Consider the following 20980-nt stretch of genomic DNA (forward strand, 5'->3'; position numbering starts at 1 on the left):
GGCACAGCAAAGCGAGATCCACCTCGGTAGTTCTCGATTGAGGGGAACTTACTGAAGAGACGGGCTTCAGGATATTGAGAACCGAAATGAATAGTATGTGGTCGTTGAACTACGATGTGCTGACAAAATGCTGCACTCTTTTTGAGTCAAATTTATACAAGCACAAAGACTTCCTCCTCGCCGAACTTTGCTCTAATCATGTCGTCAGCAGCCTCGGGCATGAGCGGGTCGATGAAACAGTCGCCCAGTAGCCACCATCCGTTGTCAACTTCTCTTAAAACGAAAGGAATCGGGCCACCGTACAACATCACAACTACATCTCCTTCTCTTGCGCAGGCTGGCGCCAGTCCATAGAACCCCTTTGTTGTCTCAAACACACGTCGCTGGTCGCAAGCGCGGGACGCTGCGACTCTAAACCTTGAGGCGTCCCCGTCACTCAACGCGATATTGAGAGGCTCAAAAGTTGAAGACTCTAGGTCAGAAACCTCAAGTAAGTTGTGTACGTATGCCAGGTAGTCTGAGTGAAACTGCTCACGGTCGTCAGATGATTCGAGCTCCTCGACGCGCTCGTATCCAACAGTAACCCCAGCAGTCAGAGTGAGAGCCATCATCAACACAGCCATCAGCGAGTCTTCAAATTGAGATCCTGGATACGACATGTTTGAGGACGCACGATTCCATAGATCTAGCATTGGATGAGGTGACACCGCAGAACCTGTGAATCTTTCCTTGAAGTCTTGAACGTCCAGAGCGCGGGTTGTCCACGCAATGGTGTCGAATCTGACACCAGCTACGGATAACTTGCCATCTGATGATGGGTCAAAATCTGTCAGTTCCGGGAGACCATGCTTGTCGCCCTCTTTCCAGGCTGTCAGGGATCGACTATCGAGAATAGTCGAAACGTCACCACTCACATCCCATCTTGGTACCCAAGAAGGAACATCGGTTCGGTTGTACTCGACTCCATGTTGGACATAGCACAAAGAAGCCAACGATTTACTGTCTGTGACAGCAGTAATGACAACGTCTGCGTAAACCTCTGCCACACTCTTTCGGTAGTCAACACTCGGGAAAAGCTCGAGGTTCTCTGGGCGCATGAGCCCCAACAGCCCGTAGACCTTGTCCCTCAAGTTTGTGGCATGGTGATCTCGAAAAGCAATGAGAATTTCCAAGAAAGTTGATTCTGGTATATCGCTTGTGTCGAACATGGAATGTGCATTGTCAAATGGCAGACCTTCGATCTCAGCCGGCACGTCGTAGTCGTTCGCAAGGTGCTGCTCACTTAGCCAGGCAGCCGTGACTCCTAGCTTGACCCAGTCTAAGGATCTCGAGCCGACGTAAACTCTGGAAGATCGGGCGAGAACGATTTCTTGCACGCACCAAACTCGAGTGAACCAAGGTCGAGATAGCAGCCACCCCAGCGCTTCCCAATCCTCTGCCTTCGACTCTGATTTGCCCAAACGCATGCCAACTGCGGCAATATTCGCGATAGAGACCCCTGCGAGTCCTTCCAGCGCCTGTGTCGCCGGCGTGAAGTGGGCCATGCTCAAAAGGTCAATATTCTTGGCTAATGCATGATCTTCGCAAGCTTGATATATCGTCTCGATCAAAGACATCGCACGGAGGGCCTGGCCTTCGTTGTCGAGGCCTAGCCAAACCACCACCCTCTCAGCACGCGAGTAAATCTCTCTCATAAGTTGTACCTGGTCTGCTCTCTCGTCCATATCCTCTTGGTTGATGCATAGAGCATCTGCCCATATCAACAATTCTCGATCTGGACGCCGAAAGTGTTGCAGAGCATCGTGTAGGTTGCGGGTGATCGAGACAGGTTGTCCTGAGCAGTCGATCTCTCGGCGCTGTGATGGATCTCCCCAGACATATGACAGCGCCTCGAACGTTGGTGGATCGTCAATACTTGCTTCCTGAAGTCCGATTTGGACCGGGCCAGTGTCAGGACCAGGTTGCAGAACCAAGATCCGAATGCACCGGCTGGCCAATCGACTCGGATACATCAGAGCTAGTATCGTAGTAGAGCTGGGGGATCAAGGGAGGCGACGCGTGTTGAAACACGTACGAAGGGAAGCTTCTGACTGACGCGAGTAATCCAGACGGTAAAATCATAGGTTCACGAAGGGCTAGTTTAACGGTATATCAGCGCGTGCAGCTTTGTGCTCATTGGCTGCAGGTGTGCGGCACGGAGATGCGTTATTTTCCGCGGAGCTCCTCGCCGCATCAGTTCTGACTGCGTAAGAAACGACTTGTTCATTTACCACATCAGCAAAAAGATCGGCCAAGCAGACACATTCTACGCATTGCTGATCACACCAGACACTCTACTGAGTATACTAAGAGCATGCTATGCCAGGTCTGTTTAAATGGCCTCGAAGGCTTCCGAGACCCTTCAAAGGTCAGAAGGGTCGGCTACAGCGATGAGAATGGGAATCCTGTGCTCACGCCAGATCCAGATGAGATAGCGGAATCAGTTGCCTTTCCTCGGTTCGATAAGTCCCTTCGTAATGCACAGACACAATATGATGCGTGCTATGAGATCGAGATGTACGCGTTCGCGCATCATCCTACTAAAATGTCATGGTTGCAATCAAAGTCTGAAGGCTGTGATATTTGCACAAAGGTTGACGCCCACGAGCAGACTGAAGTTACTGCCGGTGATGACGGCTCAGCTTCTTCAAAAGTCGACTGCTTTACTACTTTCCTTGTCAAAGCGGAAAAGGCAGAGCATGGTGATACTTTCATCATGATAGTGTGGCAAGGCACACGATCGAGTCGATGGCACCGCTGGAAATCTTGCGTAGATGGTAAGTTTGGAAAAGTCGATTGTATCACATTGAAGGTTGACTTATGGGCTTATAGAGCCTCAAACTCTGCAGTTCAATGACTTTATCGGACATTCTACAAACGATGGAAACTTGGAGCATTATCGAAAATTGGATCAGGGATTGTACTGAAAATCACCGCGACTGCAACCCTGTGTCGTTGAAAGAAGGAAAAACCCAGCAAAAGCTCGCAGTAGAGTCTTTGAGAGATATTTCGGAAACACATCGACGAGCATTACCTTCCCGGCTTCTGAAACTCGAAGTGATCGACCAACGGAGAACTTTCCGCTTAGTTACAAAGCAAGAGATTGTGACGCAAACCAGCTATGCAACACTCAGTCATTGCTGGGGAACCAAGCCCTGGGATAGACAGCTGATATTGAATGAAGCCAATTTGGCGACCTTGTCGGCTTCACAACCCATAGCTATTCTACCAAAGACTTTTCGCGAGGCCTTCATCGTGCTGGAGAAGCTTCAGCTTGAGTACCTCTGGATCGACCGCTTCTGCATATTTCAAGACTCTGAAGAGGACTGGCTTGTAGAGGCTTCAGATATGCATAACGTCTATGCAAACTCCTTCATTTGTATCTCAGCACTAGGCGCCGAACATGATGACGGGGGGCTTTTCTTCTCCCGTGATCCGCTAGCTGTCAGCATTCCAGTGGTTAATATCCCTATCGGAGAGTCAGACGAGCCCGTGCCCCACGCTGGCGAGCAGGACACGGCTTTCATCAGAGACGCAGACTTCAAATCTGCTGTGCTGTCGAAGCGGGGCTGGGTTCTTCAAGAAAGGATTCTGGCTCCTCGTGTTCTTCACTTTGGAAAGAGTCAGGTCTTTTGGGAGTGCAAAACTTTCGTCTGCTCCGAAGCTCAGCCAAAGTTTGACAAGTGGAAGAGCGTCCCTGTTTTCCTCGATCATCCCAATTACAAGCGCCGGACTGTGTGGAAGACTATTATTGGATCTGAACCCCCGAGCTTTGAGAACCCGATTGACTGCATCTTCATCGAGTGGTACCGTCTTCTTAATTATTACAATCAATGTCATCTCACCAAGAGTAAAGACAAGCTCGTGGCAATATCGGCCATTTCGAAAGACATGAAGAAGCATCTCATCTATCTAGGCGAGTCGGCGATCTATCTCGGCGGTCTCTGGAGATCAAGGATGCCGCGTAACTTGCTATGGCAGGTCTTCAAGCCGGCGAACCGACCGCAGCGATACCGAGCTCCGTCTTGGTGCTGGGCCTCTGTCGATAATGCATCTTCATTCTCGTCCCATGAGTCTTATTCGAATTACTCAAAGCCTCATCGGGTGTTAGTGTCTATCATTGAGGCATCAACAACTCCCCTAACATCGGACGACACCGGGCAACTACAAGGCGGTAGCTTAATCCTCAAGTGCCGGTTGTTAAGAGCCATACTTGCTAGCGGGCCCCATGGGGGACGTGTCGGTGCTGAGAGGCTTGAGACTATTGAAGGAACCCATGTTCATCGCCAACGGGCGGATTGGGTTGGGTACCTTCCCGTGAGGTTCGACACATTTGAGGACGAATGCTGCGGCCCCGTTTTGTTCGTGCCCATTCAGGTTGAAGAGCTCGATGAGACAGGTGGAGCTGACGCAAGTCGTATTCGCGGAATCTACTATGGTCTGATTCTTAAAAAGTCTAAGGCTAGGTACCGGAGAATCGGCAAACTACGATACGATGTCTATGAGCCTAAGTTGATGTCATGGTTTGACGAACTTGATGTTCCGTGGGGAGATATTACCATCGAATAGCACGCGTCAATCCTATAGATATGAGTTCATTGATATAAAAATGGGGCCAGCAATGTGATTGACTTTGAAGTATTGGATATCATATTCTTGGGTCTTAGCTTCGGCTATCTAAGTTTCAAGAATCTGTTGTCAACTGACTTGAGTGGCTTTTCCGCATATCTCTCCGACTGGATGGGGTCCGGGGCTTGGCGCAATGGCGTCGAAGGTAGTTGAGTGAACAATTCTTCTATCAGTCATGTCCATAACATAAGTACCAATCAGACACATGACTGAACTCAACGGTTTCCTGAAACTATTCCAACCGAACGAGATGCTTGAAGTCTTGGCTTGTCTGTCCCTTGTTGCGGCTGAGATGCTGCCTCTTACACAATCAATCAGAGTTTGATAGTGCAGTGTCAAAAGGCCAGTCATCACGTTATAATTCACGCAAATTATGTCTCTCAGAGCCAACATATGGACACGATGTCGGGTGGCCAGTCAAAGAACACCGCTGCCAGAGTTTTGGCGTCCATCTGAGACATAATACCGGGATCAACGTTCAGCTGGACGGAATTGAACTTTCCCGAAAGCGGAATGGATACCTTCTCACCAGAAACGATATGCGATCGCTGTAGGACCCGTCTAGTGAAGGCTCTTAACTTGAGCACTGCCGATCTCAAGCAAGCCCCCAGGCCCCCTACTTAACTAGTTTGCATAGGTCGTGAACAGTTGTCAGTGGCTGGAGAGGGTTGAAACAAGCGTATGTTGGTCAATAGCGGCTAAGGCCTAGCCGGCCCGCCTTCACAACGTCACCGCCGTTTCCCGGCCGAGAACGCCATGTTCAATATCGCCCGCACGATGACTCCCATATTTGTCCATTCGCATGGCTTGCAAATCAAGTCTGATATGAAGAGCTGGACGAATGACACTAGTTACAGGCTTTTTCTGCTAGCTTGAGACAACTAGAGGGGTGGCTTGGATGGGGTTCAGCTTACCTAGAGAAGAGTATGATCATGATCACCTCAAGTTGGCAATTCGTGAGGGGTTCATTATTACATGTCCCGGCTCAAGCATAAATCTTCCGAACGATTACACATAGGGGTAGCAATCATGTCCAACAACGAACACTGAAACTCAACAACACATATCTTTTCTCCTCAAGAACATTTTGGGTGCAACAAACTATTCTGTTCTTCAAGACGCATCCAGACAGTTCAGTTCCCAATCTCATAATCATGTCCGACAACGAACACGAGCAAGCACCCCCCGATGCTGAGTTAGGCTGGCTAGATCTGGAAAACGAGAACGGTGAAATGTACCGTATCAAGGCAGAGGAATACGATATCTCAGAAGACCATGATGAGGACGAAGGTGCAGCGAGCGGGCCTCCCTTCGTTGTTCAAGCCGACTGGACTGTCGGAAGCGACGGAGAACCTTCCGGGGATGTCCAAAACCAGGCTACAATCGGCTGGTACCAGCTCAGCAAGGCCCCATGGTGGAGCATGTACACCTACAGGTTGACGTTCCAGTCCGAAGACAACTACAACTTCAGTTTCACCGACAAGTCCAACAACAGCTACAGCCTAAATAAATGGGCTGGTTCTTATGTCCACTTACTCGAATTCAATTCCTCGGACCCTACTATCGTTAGCATCTCGGGTAACTGATTGGGGTAGGGATTCGTTCGTCATACAACCTCCTCGCTTCGGAGAAAATGGGGGCTGGATTGGGTATGAGTGGCAGTTCGGCATAACAACATGATACCAGCCCATAGAAGCTAATACCCTTTGCCTCAAATGCTGGCCCTTACTATTTCACTGAAGTCTTTCCAAATCCACGATACCTTACTTGACCCAGTGCCCATCATAATCACTGAAGTGTGATGTTTCGGCCGGAAAATGGTGATGATAACAAGTGAAAGGTTGCAAAGGAGTTTTCTTAGCAAAAAGTTTCAGCAATTACGTACTTCAAAGTCTCGGGATTGGCTTTAGGTCATCGAGCTTCCGAGCTATCAATCTCCTTCTTAGTGGAAAACAAATTTGCAGATTCATATTTGACAACAATTCCTTTTATTCCCTTGCACCTTCGTGGACTCGAAACACTACAGCACAGACTAGAGCTCACACAAAATAACGTTTTTCCCTGTGATAGCTTATGGACAACAGCCCCCGTTGGCTCAATGCATTGGGGTCTAGGCCAGCATCAATTTCTCCCAATGAAGGCCCGGATCCATATTTACAGAACCTCAGACACCAAAATCCTCATACTTACAGGATATGCTAGGCTGATTATTAGTTGGGCGTTCCAAAAGTACACGCGCAAAGTTATTCTTTAGGAGAATTACCTTTCACTCTCTCCCAACTTCAGTCCATCAAGGACATTTATCGGGGGCAGCACTTCCAGTATCCGGTGCAAGGCGTACCCCAATCCTTATCCTTGCACTGCGGCGCGTTGTCGACGAACTTGACCCTCTGGCCAACCGGGCATGACGCCGGCCAGTCGCAGGCCATACGGTTGCTCGACATGAGGAGGGTATGGCAAGCTTGACAAAAGCCAAGGAACTGGTTTTTTCATTAAGTACCTAAGAGTCTCTTAAATTCAATTCTTTTCAACCCATGCTCTCAACTAATTCGTGAATACAACGACCGGGATTGGGAATGTAGCTCAGACTATCTATGAACTATAAATCTCTCCTCGAAAGACTTCATCTCACAGCATATTGTGGGATGCCGTTGTCCGTGGAATCCGCGTACATGTAATGACAGAGATTGATACGAAGTTACGGCTGTATCAGAATGGAGCTTAATATCCACTACTTTTTCTTTCCATTTCGTTTCTTTTTAGGCAACCGAGTGCCGAGCAACTACGACTCATGGCAACTTTTAGATTATCGGCCTCGGGGAACTCCATCTCGTCGAATCTTGACCATTGAGAACTCAGTCAATGTGCAGAGCCACGTGGGAAAACATTAAAGTATGGGACGAGTCAGAACCTTACTTCATTACTACCTTAGGCACAACTAACCTCATAGGCTTGAGCGACTCAGGCACACGACCGGCCCGAATCAAGTAATGACCTTCCAAGTTAGCTGCCTGTGATCTACAGAATCATATATGCCCTTGTCCTACCAAATTTCAAACTGGCCTAAGAGTCACATCCGAAACCGACCTTCGTATGTGACGCAGGTACCAACCGAGCAGCCAAAGCATTCAATCCACAATTCACCCCTACTCCTTCTTAAGTCCGAGTCGAAGACGAAGAACGCATTTCAAGACTGCGGTCAGATGAACAAGCGCACACCGAGTTCGGAGGGCTCTCTAAGAGTCTTCAAGGCGTTTGCATACGCGTAAAACTGTCAGTTGTCGAATTCGCACTGCAAGTTGTATGCCCCTATGACCCGGGCCGGAAAGGTCAGATAGGCCGAGGCGGGTCTTGACACTACCAAATTGAACTAGGGCGATCTTTTGTGAGATCTTTTGCTTCGAGTCTTATTCCAATGCTGTCTACTCGTCCACATAGTACCTTTAAAACTGAGTTCCTTCGACGCTTAGAGCCTTCACATTCGCTGTACGTACCACGCCTTTAGTAGTCCTCAGTCTCGAATTAGAGCGCGTTAAAAGAGGGAAGAAGGTGAATCGAGCTCAGGATCTTGGAGGCCCTGCAAGCAAACAGGCTCTCTCGTCTCTGGTGTGTGGTTCCGGATGAGAAGTTTGAGTCGCTTGACAACACATAAACTAGGATACTGCACTGAGATGTCACATTAGTCACTGAATGGACCGGAAAGGAACTATCCCACGAGCCTATTCAGTGACATCTACTTCACGTATGAATATGCAGATGGCGGGAGCTGCCTGGGGTAGAGCGTCCCCAGTCAGCGTCGCCATCCCTTATGAGTGGTGAATCATCTCCGGGTCTCAACAAGCCGCATGGTCGAGGGGTCTTGGGCTGTAGAAGCCCCAGCTAGGCCGTGAAGTCTCCAGTCTATTTCGGGATCTAATGTTCAACCCTCAATCGGTCCGGTCTTGTTAACTTTGTTTCAAGTTCTGCATTCTGTAAAATCATCAGGACATCTAGTTAATCTTCCTCACTACTCCACTAACGCTCCATAACAGGAAGTCATGGCGGCCTCCAGCCTTTTAGCCTGCGTGGATAGTCCTAGCAATGGTTCGTCCCAAGCTAGAGAATACTGATCCTCAGGTGGTAAGGTACTTAAAGAAACTCGGTACTCAAGCATCGTCCTTGATCTTGACTCCCAACCCACGATCAACAACAACAGTAGTTTTTTGCAAACTCCTCTTCACCGGCTTCGCATCACTGAAAATCTCCTCCAGCTCCTCCAACGTCCTCTCCTTGGTCTCAACGCAAGACATATACATCAACCCAAGATGCACAAAATGCAACACCAAGAAAATCGTGTACGTCTTCCACCCGATATGCTTAATCGACACAGAGGTTCCGTACGTATTAATAAAGCTCGCAACACCAGAAATGAACCCCTTGGCGCCCATCCCCTTAGCCCGGATCTCGTTGTTCAGAATCTCGGCCGGGTACAGCGCCTGCAGCGGTGTCCAGCAGAAGCCCCAAAAGATACCGTACGAGAAGATCATGGCAATGAAGGCATAGGCCTGCGGTTTGGGGACGGCGTTGCCCTCGTCGAGGTGGTGCTCTGCTTTTGCGGCGAGGACGTTGATAGGGATGTAGACGAGCCCCGTGAGCAGGGTGCCCCAGAGGAACAGCGGCCTGCGGCCGACCTTGTCGACGAAGAAGGAGCCGAAGATGCCGCTGACGAAAGATATGACCGTGTTGATTCCGTTGAGGAGGAGTTGTCGGCTCGAGTCCGTGATGCCGACGCCGCGCACCATGCTGGAAATTCCACAATCAGTACATGTACCATTCTGCTTCGTGCTGGAAATGTGTTACTGACGCAGGTAAATAGTACGAGATGACCGATCCCCCAATGAACTGAGAAAAGACGGCAACAAGCATAATGAGCCACATGCGGTACCGGTTCGGCCTGTTGTTGATGAGAATCTTATAGTTCCAGTTATTGTTTCGGAGCTCCTGCTCGGCCTCCAGCGACGTCCGGATCTCGTCGAGCTCGAGCTTGACGAGCGCCGAGTGCGGGTTCCCGTCGCCGTGGTACTTTGTCAGGATCGCCGCCGCGCGGTCCGCATGACCCTGCGACCAGAGCCAGCGCGGGCTCTCCGGTAGGAACCAGACAACCGAGATGACAATGGTGGCCGGGACGAGCTGGACGATGTAGGGGATGCGCCACGCCCAGTCGCTGGGGATGAAGTTTGTGCCGTAACATGTCCAAGCGGCCACTACTCACAAGTCAGTCCCCCATCAGGTGTCATGAGAATCCCATCTTCAGGACAACAATGAGAAAACTCACTATTCGCACCAATATACCACCCCAAAACATTATACAACCCCCCCGCCAACCCCCTCCACGTAGGATACGCAATCTCCACCAAGAACACGGGCGCCGACGTCCCGCACATGGGCGTCCCCGTACCGACGATGAACCTCCCGATGAAAAACTGCGGCAGCTGGAAGCTGCTCGCCTGCAGCACGGAGCCGAGCACGATCATGGACGCGCCGGAGAACATGCAAGCGCGGCGACCCCAGCGGTCCATGATGTACCCGCACAGCAGGCTGCCGATGATGCTGCCGACGGTGTAGATGGAGAAGACGGCGCCGTTGAGCTCGCCCGTCAGCCCGATGCGGAAGCGGGACTGGAAGGGGTCCATTGCGTTGATGGCGGACATTACGGAGCCGTCGTAGCCGTTCATGATGCCATCTTTTTGGAAAGTTGGAGATTGGTTAGCTAAGGGGTGTCTTTGACCTTTTTACGAAATCAGGGCTTATGGAAGGGGGGCTTTGAGAGGGCTTTGAGAGGGCTTGAGAGACGTACTTAGAACACAGAGACACATCATTGCGTAGAGCGTCATCTGTGACTTTGATTTATAGTCGGGCTTATCTTTGGCAATAGCGTCGGCGAGGGCGACGGACTGGACATTGACTTCTTTGGCGTGGCGGTGGGTTAGGGCGTTGTTCTTCTCGTCGTCCAAGGCGGAGGCCATCGCCTCGACCTGTTGCTCTGTAGCTTCATTTTGCTTCTCCATGGCTGGTGTTTCTAGTTCATGAAACCGTTCTTGGGATAAACGAAGCTCGACCTTACGTCGGTAGCTGCTCGGTCTAGAGGTGTGGCGAAAGACGTTCTCATCGTCAACTTTATATCAGAAGCTCGCCATCGAGTACAGGCAAACTCTCAACCGTTCGCCCAGACGGCACTTCCCCGGACCTCTCTCTTCCCAAAACAAACCATCTAGGGATATCGGGCAGTCCAACCGATAGACATGGAGTGATATGACGCCCCTCTGCTCCATCCTCACCCCAAGAACATCCCCTTGTCGCCGCATGTACCCCTCAATCTCACTGCGGGGAGACGATCCAGACGAACCAACAATAGATACAAGACGTACGAGGAAATCCCACGTTTACGCCAAGACGGCAGTTCATATCACCGCATTCACTCTCAATCCTACAACAAACCAAGATGGCAACATGGGCTCCGATATGTCCATGTGCGCAGCTGACCAGTATGAGATGCATTTACATCCTGGGATTCCAAACGAACGAGTTCAATGAACATAACCGCCAGACCTTCATTGGCGGGAAATATGTCCATTGGAGTATGTCTCGCAGCTGGCAGCTTTCCCGTGCTTCGGCAGATGTATTGGTAAGATTTACTGCACTTATTCTCTTTGTAAACCACCTGAGGTCTAACACCTTATCCGTATCCACCAAAGGCAATTCAAAGGACAGGAACATCGGAGCAAGACAATAATCCATGACGAATGGAGAAAAGCCAAGCAGGCCGGTCAACGTTGCAGTCAGTGCTCGTTCGAGATATAGCATTGTGCAGTCAAGATAGAAAATGAGAGCGATTCCCCCTATATTTTAACCCAGGATATTCTAACATGCAGATTTTATCATCTTTCAAAACAAGAAAACGCCCGCGCCGCCGAGAATGCCATCCGCCTTGCCCCAAGATATGTTCCCCATCTAATCAGACGCGCGTTCATTCATGAATTGTTTTGGTTGGTTCATTTCTGGATAGCCCAATGTAATCTCTAGTGCTTTGAGTGAAAAAGAAGAAAATCCCAACTGCCTTCTCGGATGCCTTGCCTGCCCATGTCATGTCTACTTTGAGACAAACCTTCTTTGTCGTGTATCCCGTCTTTTCAGAAATGCCGGAAGAGAAAAATGCGAAAAGAGGATAACGGATCCTTAAACGACGTGCTTGACGCCGTTGGCCTGCTTGGAGGCGGCGAGCTCCTCCTTGACCACGCGATCGAGGCAGCCCGCGCTGGCGGCAACGAAGCCGAGGTAGGGTCTCTGTCCTGCCTGTCAGTATTACGCGTAGGAAGGGATCCGGGGGCAAACGTACGCTAGGGTTGAGAACCTTGGACTGGTACTCTGCGTGGAACTGGGTTCCGACGAAGTAGGGGTGGTTCTGGAGCTCAAAGATCTCCATGCGCTCACCAGTGTCGTCCTTGCCGATGAAGTTCAAGCCGGCCTCGGAGAGTTTCTCGACGTAAGCCGGGTTGGCCTCGTAACGGTGGCGGTGTCTCTCCTCCACTGAGTCGGCCTCGCCGTACAGGGCACGCAGCTTGGACCACTCGCTGCCGGGCTGGAACTCGGTCGGGCGCAGGCCAAGGCGCATGGTACCGCCGAGCTTGTCGCGGCTGATCTCGGGCATGTAAATGACGACCTTATTCTCAGCTTGGGCATCAAACTCTTCCGAGGTGGCGTCAGCGATATTGAGGAAGTCGCGAGCATATTGGATGATGGCGGTTTGGAAACCAAGGCAGACACCGAGGAACGGGGTACCGTTCTCGCGCGCCCACTTGGAAACCTTCATCATACCCTCGGTACCTCTTGTACCGAAGCCACCGGGAACAATGATACCGGAGGCGGTGCAAACATCGTGCCACGCCTTGTGGTACTGGGCCTGGTCCGCGGACTTGGCCTGGATCTCGAGGTGCTCGGCATCAACCCAGCAGATGTTGAGCTTCTTGCGCAGGTGCATCGCCGAGTGCTCCAGAGACTTGACAACGGACAGATAGGCGTCCTGAGACTTGACGTACTTGCCGACAAGGGCGATGTTGATCTCACCATCGTACGGGCGGCTGACGACGGAAGCCCATGTCTTCCATAGTGCCGCTCCCTCGGCGATGCGAGACTGAGGGATGGAAAGGGCGTCCAGGTTGACAGCCTTGCGCAGCCAGGGGATGAGGTTCTGCTCCTCCAGGAGGAGAGGAACTTGGTAGATGGTGGGCATGTCACGAACGACGAGGACCTGAGGAACGTCGACTTGGCAAAGAAGAGCGATCTTCCTCACCGTAGCCTCCTCAAGGGGCTGCTCGCAGCGGCAGGCGATCTGTGCAGTCGTTAGCAGTCGGACGACGAACCATCAGAAGCAACCAATCCTACCATATCAGGAACCAGGCCGTAACTGCGAACCGTCTTCACGGCATGCTGTGTAGGCTTCGTCTTCTGCTCGCCGTGGATGGTGGGTACGTAGGAGACGTGGATCTGAATGAAGTTGCCGCTTCCGGCTCTGTGACGCACTATGAGGGGTCAGCAGTCGAACCAGCCCGGGAGAGCTTGTAGCACAAACATTGAGTCAATGCCTCGACGTAGGGCATCTGGATGTGGTGTTAGAATGCTTCAAAAGGGGACGTCCTCTTCGTCTAGCACGTCTCCGGAGAAACGTACGCTCTCGATGTCACCGACTGTGCCTCTGTAGAGTAGCATGTTAGCATCTGGACCGACTGATATACGTGACGACGCGGTCTCGAATCGAAGAGTCGGTGTGCGAAGTACATCGTTGTATGTTGGAAAGGGAGCCAGCTAAGACGTACCCAAGCTCGATAATGCAGACATCGGGCTCCTCGCCAGAGTCGTCTGTGGGAATCTTTGCAACACGCTCGATCCAGTCCTGAATCGCATCGGTGACGTGAGGCACGCTGGCATCTGTCAGCAAATGGGAAGTTGTAGGTAGACCTATGGAGGCCAAACGTACACCTGAACCGTCTTTCCAAGGTAATCGCCGCGGCGCTCCTTGTCAATGACATGTCTGTACACCTTGCCGGTGGTGATGTTGTGCTCGCCCGTCAGACGGATGTTGAGGTAGCGTTCGTAGTTGCCCAGGTCTGTGTGCGAGCCTCGTTGTCAGAGATTTGCGATCGATGTGAATAGCGACAATCCCCCCGGGGAAGGAAAGGGAGAAGCCATGGGCCAGATGTCGTCCAGAGGTTCACCTACCGAGATCTACCTCCATGCCATCGTGCAACTGATGATAGTCAGCGTTTTCCGTTGAGTCATAATATAAAAGCCTGCTCTAAGCATCACCAACACCTCGTCATCTAGATGCGGTTTGGATAGAGACACTTGTCCCTATTCACCGGGCCAGGAATGGCACTGAAGGATTCAGGGAATACGAACCACAAAGCATTCGCCGTGCTCGGCGGGAGCCATAAGACCAGCATCGACCTGTATGCCATCGTCAGTCACTGGGAGACATGGTCAAGAGAAGGTTTCAGGGGCGGTTTCACTCACCGACAGGTACGGGTCGATCTTGATGCTAGTGACGCGCAGTCCCAAGGTCTTGAGAAGCTATTCATGGAAACCTCAACCGTTAGCAATGGTGTGTCATTCGAGCCTGACGGCATTGCATGCATGCATGCATGCACGATATGGCTGTGAAATTCCCAGGAGACAGCACCCCGCCATTCCCCAATGGCTTGGTGTGGCAGAGCTCTCAGAGTGTCTTCTCAGAATGTGAAGTCACAGCCCGCAGATAAGGAAATTTTAACAGGGGTTCGGATACACACCAGACCCGTGGAAGAGGCGATGATGCCCTTGCCCACTCCAGAGATGACACCGCCTGAGACGAGAACGTAACGCATGATGGCTGATTTTTTTGCGACAGGACAATAAAAATCGTTCTTAGAAGGGTATCGTGTACGTTCAATATGGGGGCGAGGCTGTCTGGTGGCGATCAACTCTTGTTTGGCAGAATGGAGGGGAGGGAAGAAAGAGAGTCAAGAGTCAAGTGCGGGACGCGACGCGGTCGGAAGTAAAGAAATTTTTGGTTATCGATAACGCATGACGGCCGGTCCGGGTGCAGCCTCTGAGCCTGCCCGGTCTTTTCTGCGTGCGGCGTGCCTGCCTACGCCCTTCGGGACTCGAGTCCTCAGGGGACCGGGGTCCTGCCGTCTGCGGCGTGCCTCGATCACAGCGGAGGGCAACGAGCAGCGGGCAGCGTCCATAGCGGGGTGAGGTGGTCCGTGAGTCGTGTAAAGTGGATTTGAGCCACACCTTGATGAGAAAGTGAGGCTTGCTCACGTGCCACACTCACCGAGGTGACATCTTCTCTCACCGAATTCCTCTCTCATGGGCTACGTATAGGTTGGGCATGAGGGCATAAAGCCATAGCGAGAAGCAGCCCGCTGCTCAAGAGCTCAAGTATGGTTATTTCATCATATTAATACTCTTTTAAGGTACTAGTTTGTCATTCGTTTAATCATACACTCTGTAATAAATTTCTTCTTTTCTTAAAAATCCATTTGGAAATCAAGAAGGCAAGTAAATATCAAAACAACCCAAATCAGGGTGATAACACACCTGTGGGCTCCATTTCACTTACGTATTCCATCAAGAGCTTGGCCTCGTGGAATGTAACTACTTGATAATATTATCCAACAATTGAAATGAACCATGAGCTGCATTTCATGATGGCTTCGTTTAAGTTTCCCGCATCGTCTCTAGGCTCAAGTCCTAAGGTGGTTTAATAAGTGAGAGAAGTTTGAAACATAACAAGCTTAACCATAGAACTGAAAGAATCTTACTGAATTATACCAATAGATAGATGAGAAAGAGATCAAAAAGGCACATCACGAAAATCTCACTGAAATGTATGGTGAAGCCTGGTCCGGCTCACTTCAACTGCCTTGAGACTTTACCTGCAGAGTGTTATCAACAACGTCGATTGTCAATCCTGTGGAACTATGGACAAGACCATATCTTTCTATTCGGCAATGTTAAATACTAAGCCAGCTACTTCAGATATCACTTTCAAGCTTTGAGGTATGTTCAAATAAGAAACCTCGACCAGACACTTACTTTCAACTGCGGTGTAGGAAAGTACTAAAACAACACGATCCGTGGACGCAATGATTGCGTGGAAGATCAATACTTCCCTACTCGTGTTTTCTCGTAAATCGTAACAGCAATTACCTGCCTTACAGGATACACAGGCATCGGCACGACCTGGAGCAGCAGAACCAACAACGAACATCAGGCATCCAGGTTGGCGGCGCCGTCGAATGTCTGTGCCCCACAGAAGTAGTGGGGCCGACGTTTACGCTAGACAAGTTCCGTTCGAACCAGCCCAGTGCAGATTGGTCACAGGGCGGATGTGCAGGGCTAGGACAGGGACGGTAGCACAAGGGGGTAAGATGGCGGGGAGGCATGCTGGAGTCTGGACTATTCGTGAATAGCAGAGGAGGACAGGACTCGATGAACTCTGCTCATCGCTCTGTGGTGCCTTGCCAGAAACTCAGTTTCTTATGGCGCGGTCTACTATCCTCCAGCTTGTCAAGAGGGGGACAGGGTGATTTGAGACCTCGCACCAATACCGTGCTCCAACACTGAGCACAAACTGCTGAGAGGGAAAGGATAATGTATTGCTCGCGGTTTATGACAAAGACAGGCCTCTCAGTCCGTTCTTTTTTACGCAGTCTTGCTCCGAGCGCTGACTTCGTTGTATTGAAGAGCGGCAAACCTGTACACTCACACTCATACGAAAGTGAATCACTACATATCATGAGATTTCATCATGTCGGGAGTGAGGGGAGGTGGGTCGAGATCAAGGCTGGCGGGCGTTAAAGCTTTGGCGTTCGCTGGTCAGATTTAGGTCTCGGAAGGGAGGATGATGGATGGTTGGATGGTGCGCCTTTTCTTGGGCAGATCTGCACCCACCAGGTAACGCTCACGCCCGTGATGGCAGTGATTTGTTTCAGGATGTGCTCAAAAGCTTGGAGCTTTGCTTGCATTGTAATGGGAGCGAAACGACAAGCTATCCCAATGCCCGCGATGTTCTACCTACATAGTAAGCAGTCCCTGAACTTTAGCATTAACTGCCTCGGGGTCGATGAGGGGGATTTAGTGAGGATGGAGGGACGCTTTTGTATCCGTAAATGTGAACGGCGGGCCATCCATGCGGTCCGACATCTTGGGTGCTTGGCCACGACAACAAGGGTATCCAAGAGTGGGTAGACATGGGAACCTTCATAGTGTGAGTCTGAATCGGTTCGAGCGGTGAAGCCAAGGGCAAGGTGATGCGAGCCAAATCGAGTAGCAATTGCACAGGCTGAGGTGGAAATCGATACTTGAAAGTCCTTCTTCCTGATGAAGGTTGTACAGGATCGAGTAGAGGCACAGCTGGCAGGGATTTGTCCAGATCGAGCAAAGCTGGGGGGGATGCGAAGCAAGCGCTGATGATGGTTTTCTATTTCGTGTGGTTAGTGCAGTGCAGTGTGCGCATCCACGTCTCGTCTCTCGTCCCATCATCTCCCGGATGGGGCCGATGTTGGGCTTGGTGACATCCATGAATGGAGACAACCTTGGTCCTCCATCCCCATCCAATACCTGAAGTACCTACGGTTACCCTGAGGCACTGAGGCATGGCAGCACAAATATGAAAGATAGCCGAAGAGGGTTCAAGCCATGGGAATCCAGGCAGATGAACGTGCTCTCGCGCAAAGCGGCACATCCATTCCATGTTTGGCCACAATGAGACAGGAAAAAGGGAACAAAAGGTTATTGAAAAATAGAGACGAGAAGAGGATCCGAGGCTACCATCCTTGATGAGCGGCGTGGCAGAGACAAGATGCGCCAGGCCGGGCCTAGCAGCTAACCAACCAGCTACCTTACCACACAGCCAGCGTGGCAAAGGCAAAGGCCAAAGGGAAAGACGAAGCCGTGCGTTTGAACGGGGTTTAGATTGGATTGGATTGGACTGTGGGTTAAGGTAGAAAGGGCGCGAAATTGAGGAACGGCGGGGAAGAAAGGCCGGAGCAAGCGATGAGACGACATGAGGCAGGAATTTGCATTTTGCTGTTGGACAGGGCGTGTTTCTCGCAATAACGTAAATCGGAGAAAAGGGGGCACACGTGGATATGCAGTGCTGGTCCTCGATTACTGCCGGATGATCTTCTTGCTGCTGAGAGTGCCTGAACGTAGTTGTAGAGGCACAAGTCCGACGTGAAGAAAGACGAGAAGCTCGGTGGGATAATCGAGATGGCGTGTGCAAGAGGTTGATGGGAGAAGAGGGAAATAGACGGCTGAAATGAAGCAGAAACCATTGACGGGTGCGTATAAGTATAGTACACGACCATAAGGTATAAATACTGACACGGTCTAAATGAGGTGTCTATCAGAATGGGGGAGGACGGGAGGTGATGATGGCTGATTTCCGAGGCTTCCCTACCCCCTCCCTCCCACCAAAGCCCGCCCCGACGTCAACTCCATTCCCATAGAAAGCACGCAGCTGGGAAGGCAGCCATGAAATGTTTTTCTTTCCCTCCAATTGCAATAACAACTCTCACCTTGAAATGGCGTGTTATTTCCTGCTTTATCTTCCAGTTGCTCATCTTACCTACCTTAAGGCAGGTAGGGAAGCAACTACCCTGACCACCCGTACCTGCTTCACCCTGTAGCCAAGTTCCCTCAGAAGGTAGGGTGGGCAGGTACCTTCCTCGCCTTTCAATCGGGTCACAATCGTTCCTTCCTCGTTCCCACCAGCACCCGCATGACACATGGGTGGCTGCAACTTCCTCAGCCCAACTTTGCTCCTTCTTTCCATGAATTAAACAAGAGCCAGCGTGGCACGAAAGCGAAGACAATGGAACAGTCACCCGCCGAATAGAGTAAAATGTTAGGAAGGCAGGAAGTGCCCAGCTCATCAGAGGGGTCACCTACCGTTTTGCAGCTGTCCGACACCGTTAAGCAGGGCCGGGCAGGCACTGTAAAGGTAATGGGTCCAAACTGGGAGGAGCGCAGGACCGACACCAGCACCAGTACCAGCACGGAGGTACATCCGCCATGTACTTTAATTCACATAAATCGCCCAACCCGCCCCCGTTCCCTTTCCTCCTCTTTCCTGACCTTTCCCTCATTTTTCTGCTGCCTTCCTTTCCTGCTGTCCGTCGTCGTCTTCAATCTCATTGCATTTGTTTACGATCTGCGTTATCGCTCTTTCGTGGCCTTCCACGCCGTTTGTACCGGCGTCTGCTGATCTGAGAACGGTAGCCCCTCCCAAGGCCTCACCACCGTTTTTCCACCATCGGGTTCTTGTAAGTTCTACCAGCCGGACCAAACAACAACAACAACAGATCGTTCGACCTCAAAAATGACCGCCGTCGCCCAAGAACCAAATTCTATGGAGTGAGGGAAATTCGGTCAAGCCTTGCTTTCGCCAGGAACACGCCGCTTCAGCAGAGGATGCTGAGGGCAGACTCCCTCCCACAAAGGGTCGAAACAGTCATGGCCTGTCTGGGGCCACTCGACGGACGGGGTCGACCAGGGTACTTGGCCGTATCTGGACCGAGTGGGCGAGAATCTCCAACCCAGCGACTACGATGAATGGCTAGCTCTTCAGGCTTCACTCAGTGCCGCAGCCTTCGTCCCTCTTAATGTTTGACCGGCAGGCAAAACAATGAGCCAAAATTTGTCAGGAAAACCGGACAAGTTCGAGCCCAATCGACCCGAAAAGAATAAAAAAACCCCTCCAAAGCACCACTGCGACAGAGCAACAGCAAACTATCGAGCGCAGGCACGAGTAGAAAGCCTTCTAGGACCAGCCATGCGGGCCATGACCGTGACGGGGCCGGCACCGGGCCAGGCCAAACTGCGCCAGACATGGGATCCCGCCCAAAAAAATGACGAAACAACCCTGAGAGCAGCCTGGACCCTACCGCTGCCGCTACCGCTACAGTCTCCTACTACTGCCACTGCTACTGCTACTGCGACCTACCTTACCGTGGCGTCGTGCCAGTAAAGAGACTCGAAACCTTTTTGCCCAGTTCATTTACTACATGCCGATCCGGAAACCGCCTCAAATTTTCGACGCTTCTGTTCCAATCTGGTGTCTGCCGACGTGCCAACGGAAAGCAGAAACGACAGTCTCATGATGGGCTGTCCGACAACCACTGGCGCTGATGTTGGGCGATTCTGACGGGGATGGGATGGCTGAGCCATGTCACTGGGAAGCATGCATCTCTACTGCATTAGCTTCTTTGGGGCCTTCATTGGCGGGGCATCCTGCAGCAATTAACCATGGACAACGAACGACAGTGGCAGTCTCGAGATGCACCATTTATTACTCGAACGACGACGACAGCCATACGCGGCAGTTCGTCTCCTTCACCTCTCTTCGACTTGTTTGCTTTCTTCAGTTTGCACATCATGCAGACTTCTGCGCCCCCGACCTTCCTCTGATATCTGCACAAGGCAAGGCCTTCCCCACTTACACTAGACGCCGTTTTCTTACACCCCTGCGGATGGTGATAGGAAACGCACAACCAGGCGCAGTGATGGAGCGAAGTGCGACGTACTACGGCTTGCTAAAGTTGGCTGCCATGACGCTGGACCAAGTTGAGTCTGTCACATTGCCATTTCTTCGCTCATACGCCTACCTACATACTTGCCATCCTCCAACTCCTCGATCTGGGTTTCGGATGTGGCATTACTACTAGACGCCAGTATCACCTCGCGGCATGATCACCTCTTGCGAGGTAGCTCGTCGCCGTCCATCTTTGCACCTGGGCATCTGGCATTGCCTACCCTCTATTCCCACCTCTTCTTTCGACTGGCAAGCTTCGTCGGTTGCTATTTCTTTCCCATACCCCTGCGACCCGAGCAGACCGCTTGGTCGAAGCAACTATCTCCGTGGGCAGCCATATCGGCTTTTGAACTATGTGCACAGGATATACCAGAGCAAAACAACCTCTCGCCTTTGACATACCGATGGCATTCTTTCCTGATTGTCATATGGACATTTTTCCCAAGCGGAATCTATATGTCACTCAATATCTTACCTACACCACCGTTATTCTGGAGGCGATACTGTTGTCTAGCTTATTTTTTTCTATGCCAAGAAGTCTTGGACAAAGTCTCGAGGATCATGCCAATTTATCATGTATGGCATGAAATTGTGACTCGTCTATGTTGAAAAGGGACGGGGAGTTGAAGAGGGTACTTCAAGCTCGACGAAGGGAAAAGAGAAGGAATATTATGCGACACTACCTCGGATCGTTGG

General features: G+C 51.1%; 8 protein-coding genes across 8 annotated transcripts; 4 read left to right on the plus strand and 4 right to left on the minus strand.

Annotated features, from left to right (window-relative positions):
• Positions 1-80: 80 nt before the first annotated feature.
• Positions 81-2100, minus strand: BDZ83DRAFT_641103 (heterokaryon incompatibility protein). Its single transcript, XM_060509534.1, has one exon. It carries the CDS (start codon positions 2010-2012, stop codon positions 153-155), a length of 1860 nt encoding a protein of 619 aa, XP_060358623.1. The 5' UTR covers positions 2013-2100; the 3' UTR covers positions 81-152.
• Positions 2101-2675: 575 nt separating this feature from the next.
• Positions 2676-4660, plus strand: BDZ83DRAFT_135800 (heterokaryon incompatibility protein-domain-containing protein). Its single transcript, XM_060501247.1, has 2 exons — positions 2676-2816; positions 2889-4660. Exons 1-2 carry the CDS (start codon positions 2788-2790, stop codon positions 4606-4608), a joined length of 1749 nt encoding a protein of 582 aa, XP_060358624.1. The 5' UTR covers positions 2676-2787; the 3' UTR covers positions 4609-4660.
• A 998-nt stretch (positions 4661-5658) lies between these two features.
• On the plus strand, positions 5659-6452 carry BDZ83DRAFT_641107 (uncharacterized protein). The gene has a single exon (XM_060509535.1). It carries the CDS (start codon positions 5823-5825, stop codon positions 6252-6254), a length of 432 nt encoding a protein of 143 aa, XP_060358625.1. The 5' UTR covers positions 5659-5822; the 3' UTR covers positions 6255-6452.
• Positions 6453-8677: 2225 nt separating this feature from the next.
• BDZ83DRAFT_683744 (general substrate transporter) lies at positions 8678-10715 on the minus strand (the record flags this gene model as incomplete). The annotated part of the gene is made up of 4 exons (XM_060511232.1): positions 8678-9450; positions 9512-9911; positions 9983-10390; positions 10505-10715. The coding sequence occupies 4 exons, from the start codon at positions 10713-10715 to the stop codon at positions 8814-8816; spliced, it is 1656 nt and encodes a 551-aa protein (XP_060358626.1). The 3' UTR covers positions 8678-8813.
• Positions 10716-11485: 770 nt separating this feature from the next.
• BDZ83DRAFT_641117 (CTP synthase) lies at positions 11486-14748 on the minus strand. Its single transcript, XM_060509536.1, has 11 exons — positions 14493-14748; positions 14218-14274; positions 14104-14151; positions 13924-13951; positions 13682-13811; positions 13521-13625; positions 13375-13399; positions 13277-13304; positions 13090-13226; positions 12044-13036; positions 11486-11991 (listed from the first exon to the last, which is right to left on the minus strand). The coding sequence occupies exons 1-11, from the start codon at positions 14565-14567 to the stop codon at positions 11884-11886; spliced, it is 1734 nt and encodes a 577-aa protein (XP_060358627.1). The 5' UTR covers positions 14568-14748; the 3' UTR covers positions 11486-11883.
• Positions 14749-15552: 804 nt separating this feature from the next.
• Positions 15553-15912, plus strand: BDZ83DRAFT_641120 (uncharacterized protein). Its single transcript, XM_060509537.1, has 2 exons — positions 15553-15688; positions 15784-15912. The coding sequence occupies exons 1-2, from the start codon at positions 15578-15580 to the stop codon at positions 15835-15837; spliced, it is 165 nt and encodes a 54-aa protein (XP_060358628.1). The 5' UTR covers positions 15553-15577; the 3' UTR covers positions 15838-15912.
• Positions 15913-18050: 2138 nt separating this feature from the next.
• On the minus strand, positions 18051-18753 carry BDZ83DRAFT_135876 (uncharacterized protein). Its single transcript, XM_060501248.1, has one exon. The coding sequence runs from the start codon at positions 18624-18626 to the stop codon at positions 18183-18185; it is 444 nt and encodes a 147-aa protein (XP_060358629.1). The 5' UTR covers positions 18627-18753; the 3' UTR covers positions 18051-18182.
• A 978-nt stretch (positions 18754-19731) lies between these two features.
• BDZ83DRAFT_135990 (uncharacterized protein) lies at positions 19732-20459 on the plus strand. The gene has a single exon (XM_060501249.1). It carries the CDS (start codon positions 19881-19883, stop codon positions 20415-20417), a length of 537 nt encoding a protein of 178 aa, XP_060358630.1. The 5' UTR covers positions 19732-19880; the 3' UTR covers positions 20418-20459.
• The last annotated feature ends 521 nt before the right edge of the window (positions 20460-20980 follow it).

This window comes from Colletotrichum acutatum, assembly GCF_030867785.1.
Source record: "Colletotrichum acutatum strain CBS 112980 chromosome Unknown BDZ83scaffold_179, whole genome shotgun sequence".
Taxonomy (NCBI): Eukaryota; Fungi; Ascomycota; class Sordariomycetes; order Glomerellales; family Glomerellaceae; genus Colletotrichum; species Colletotrichum acutatum.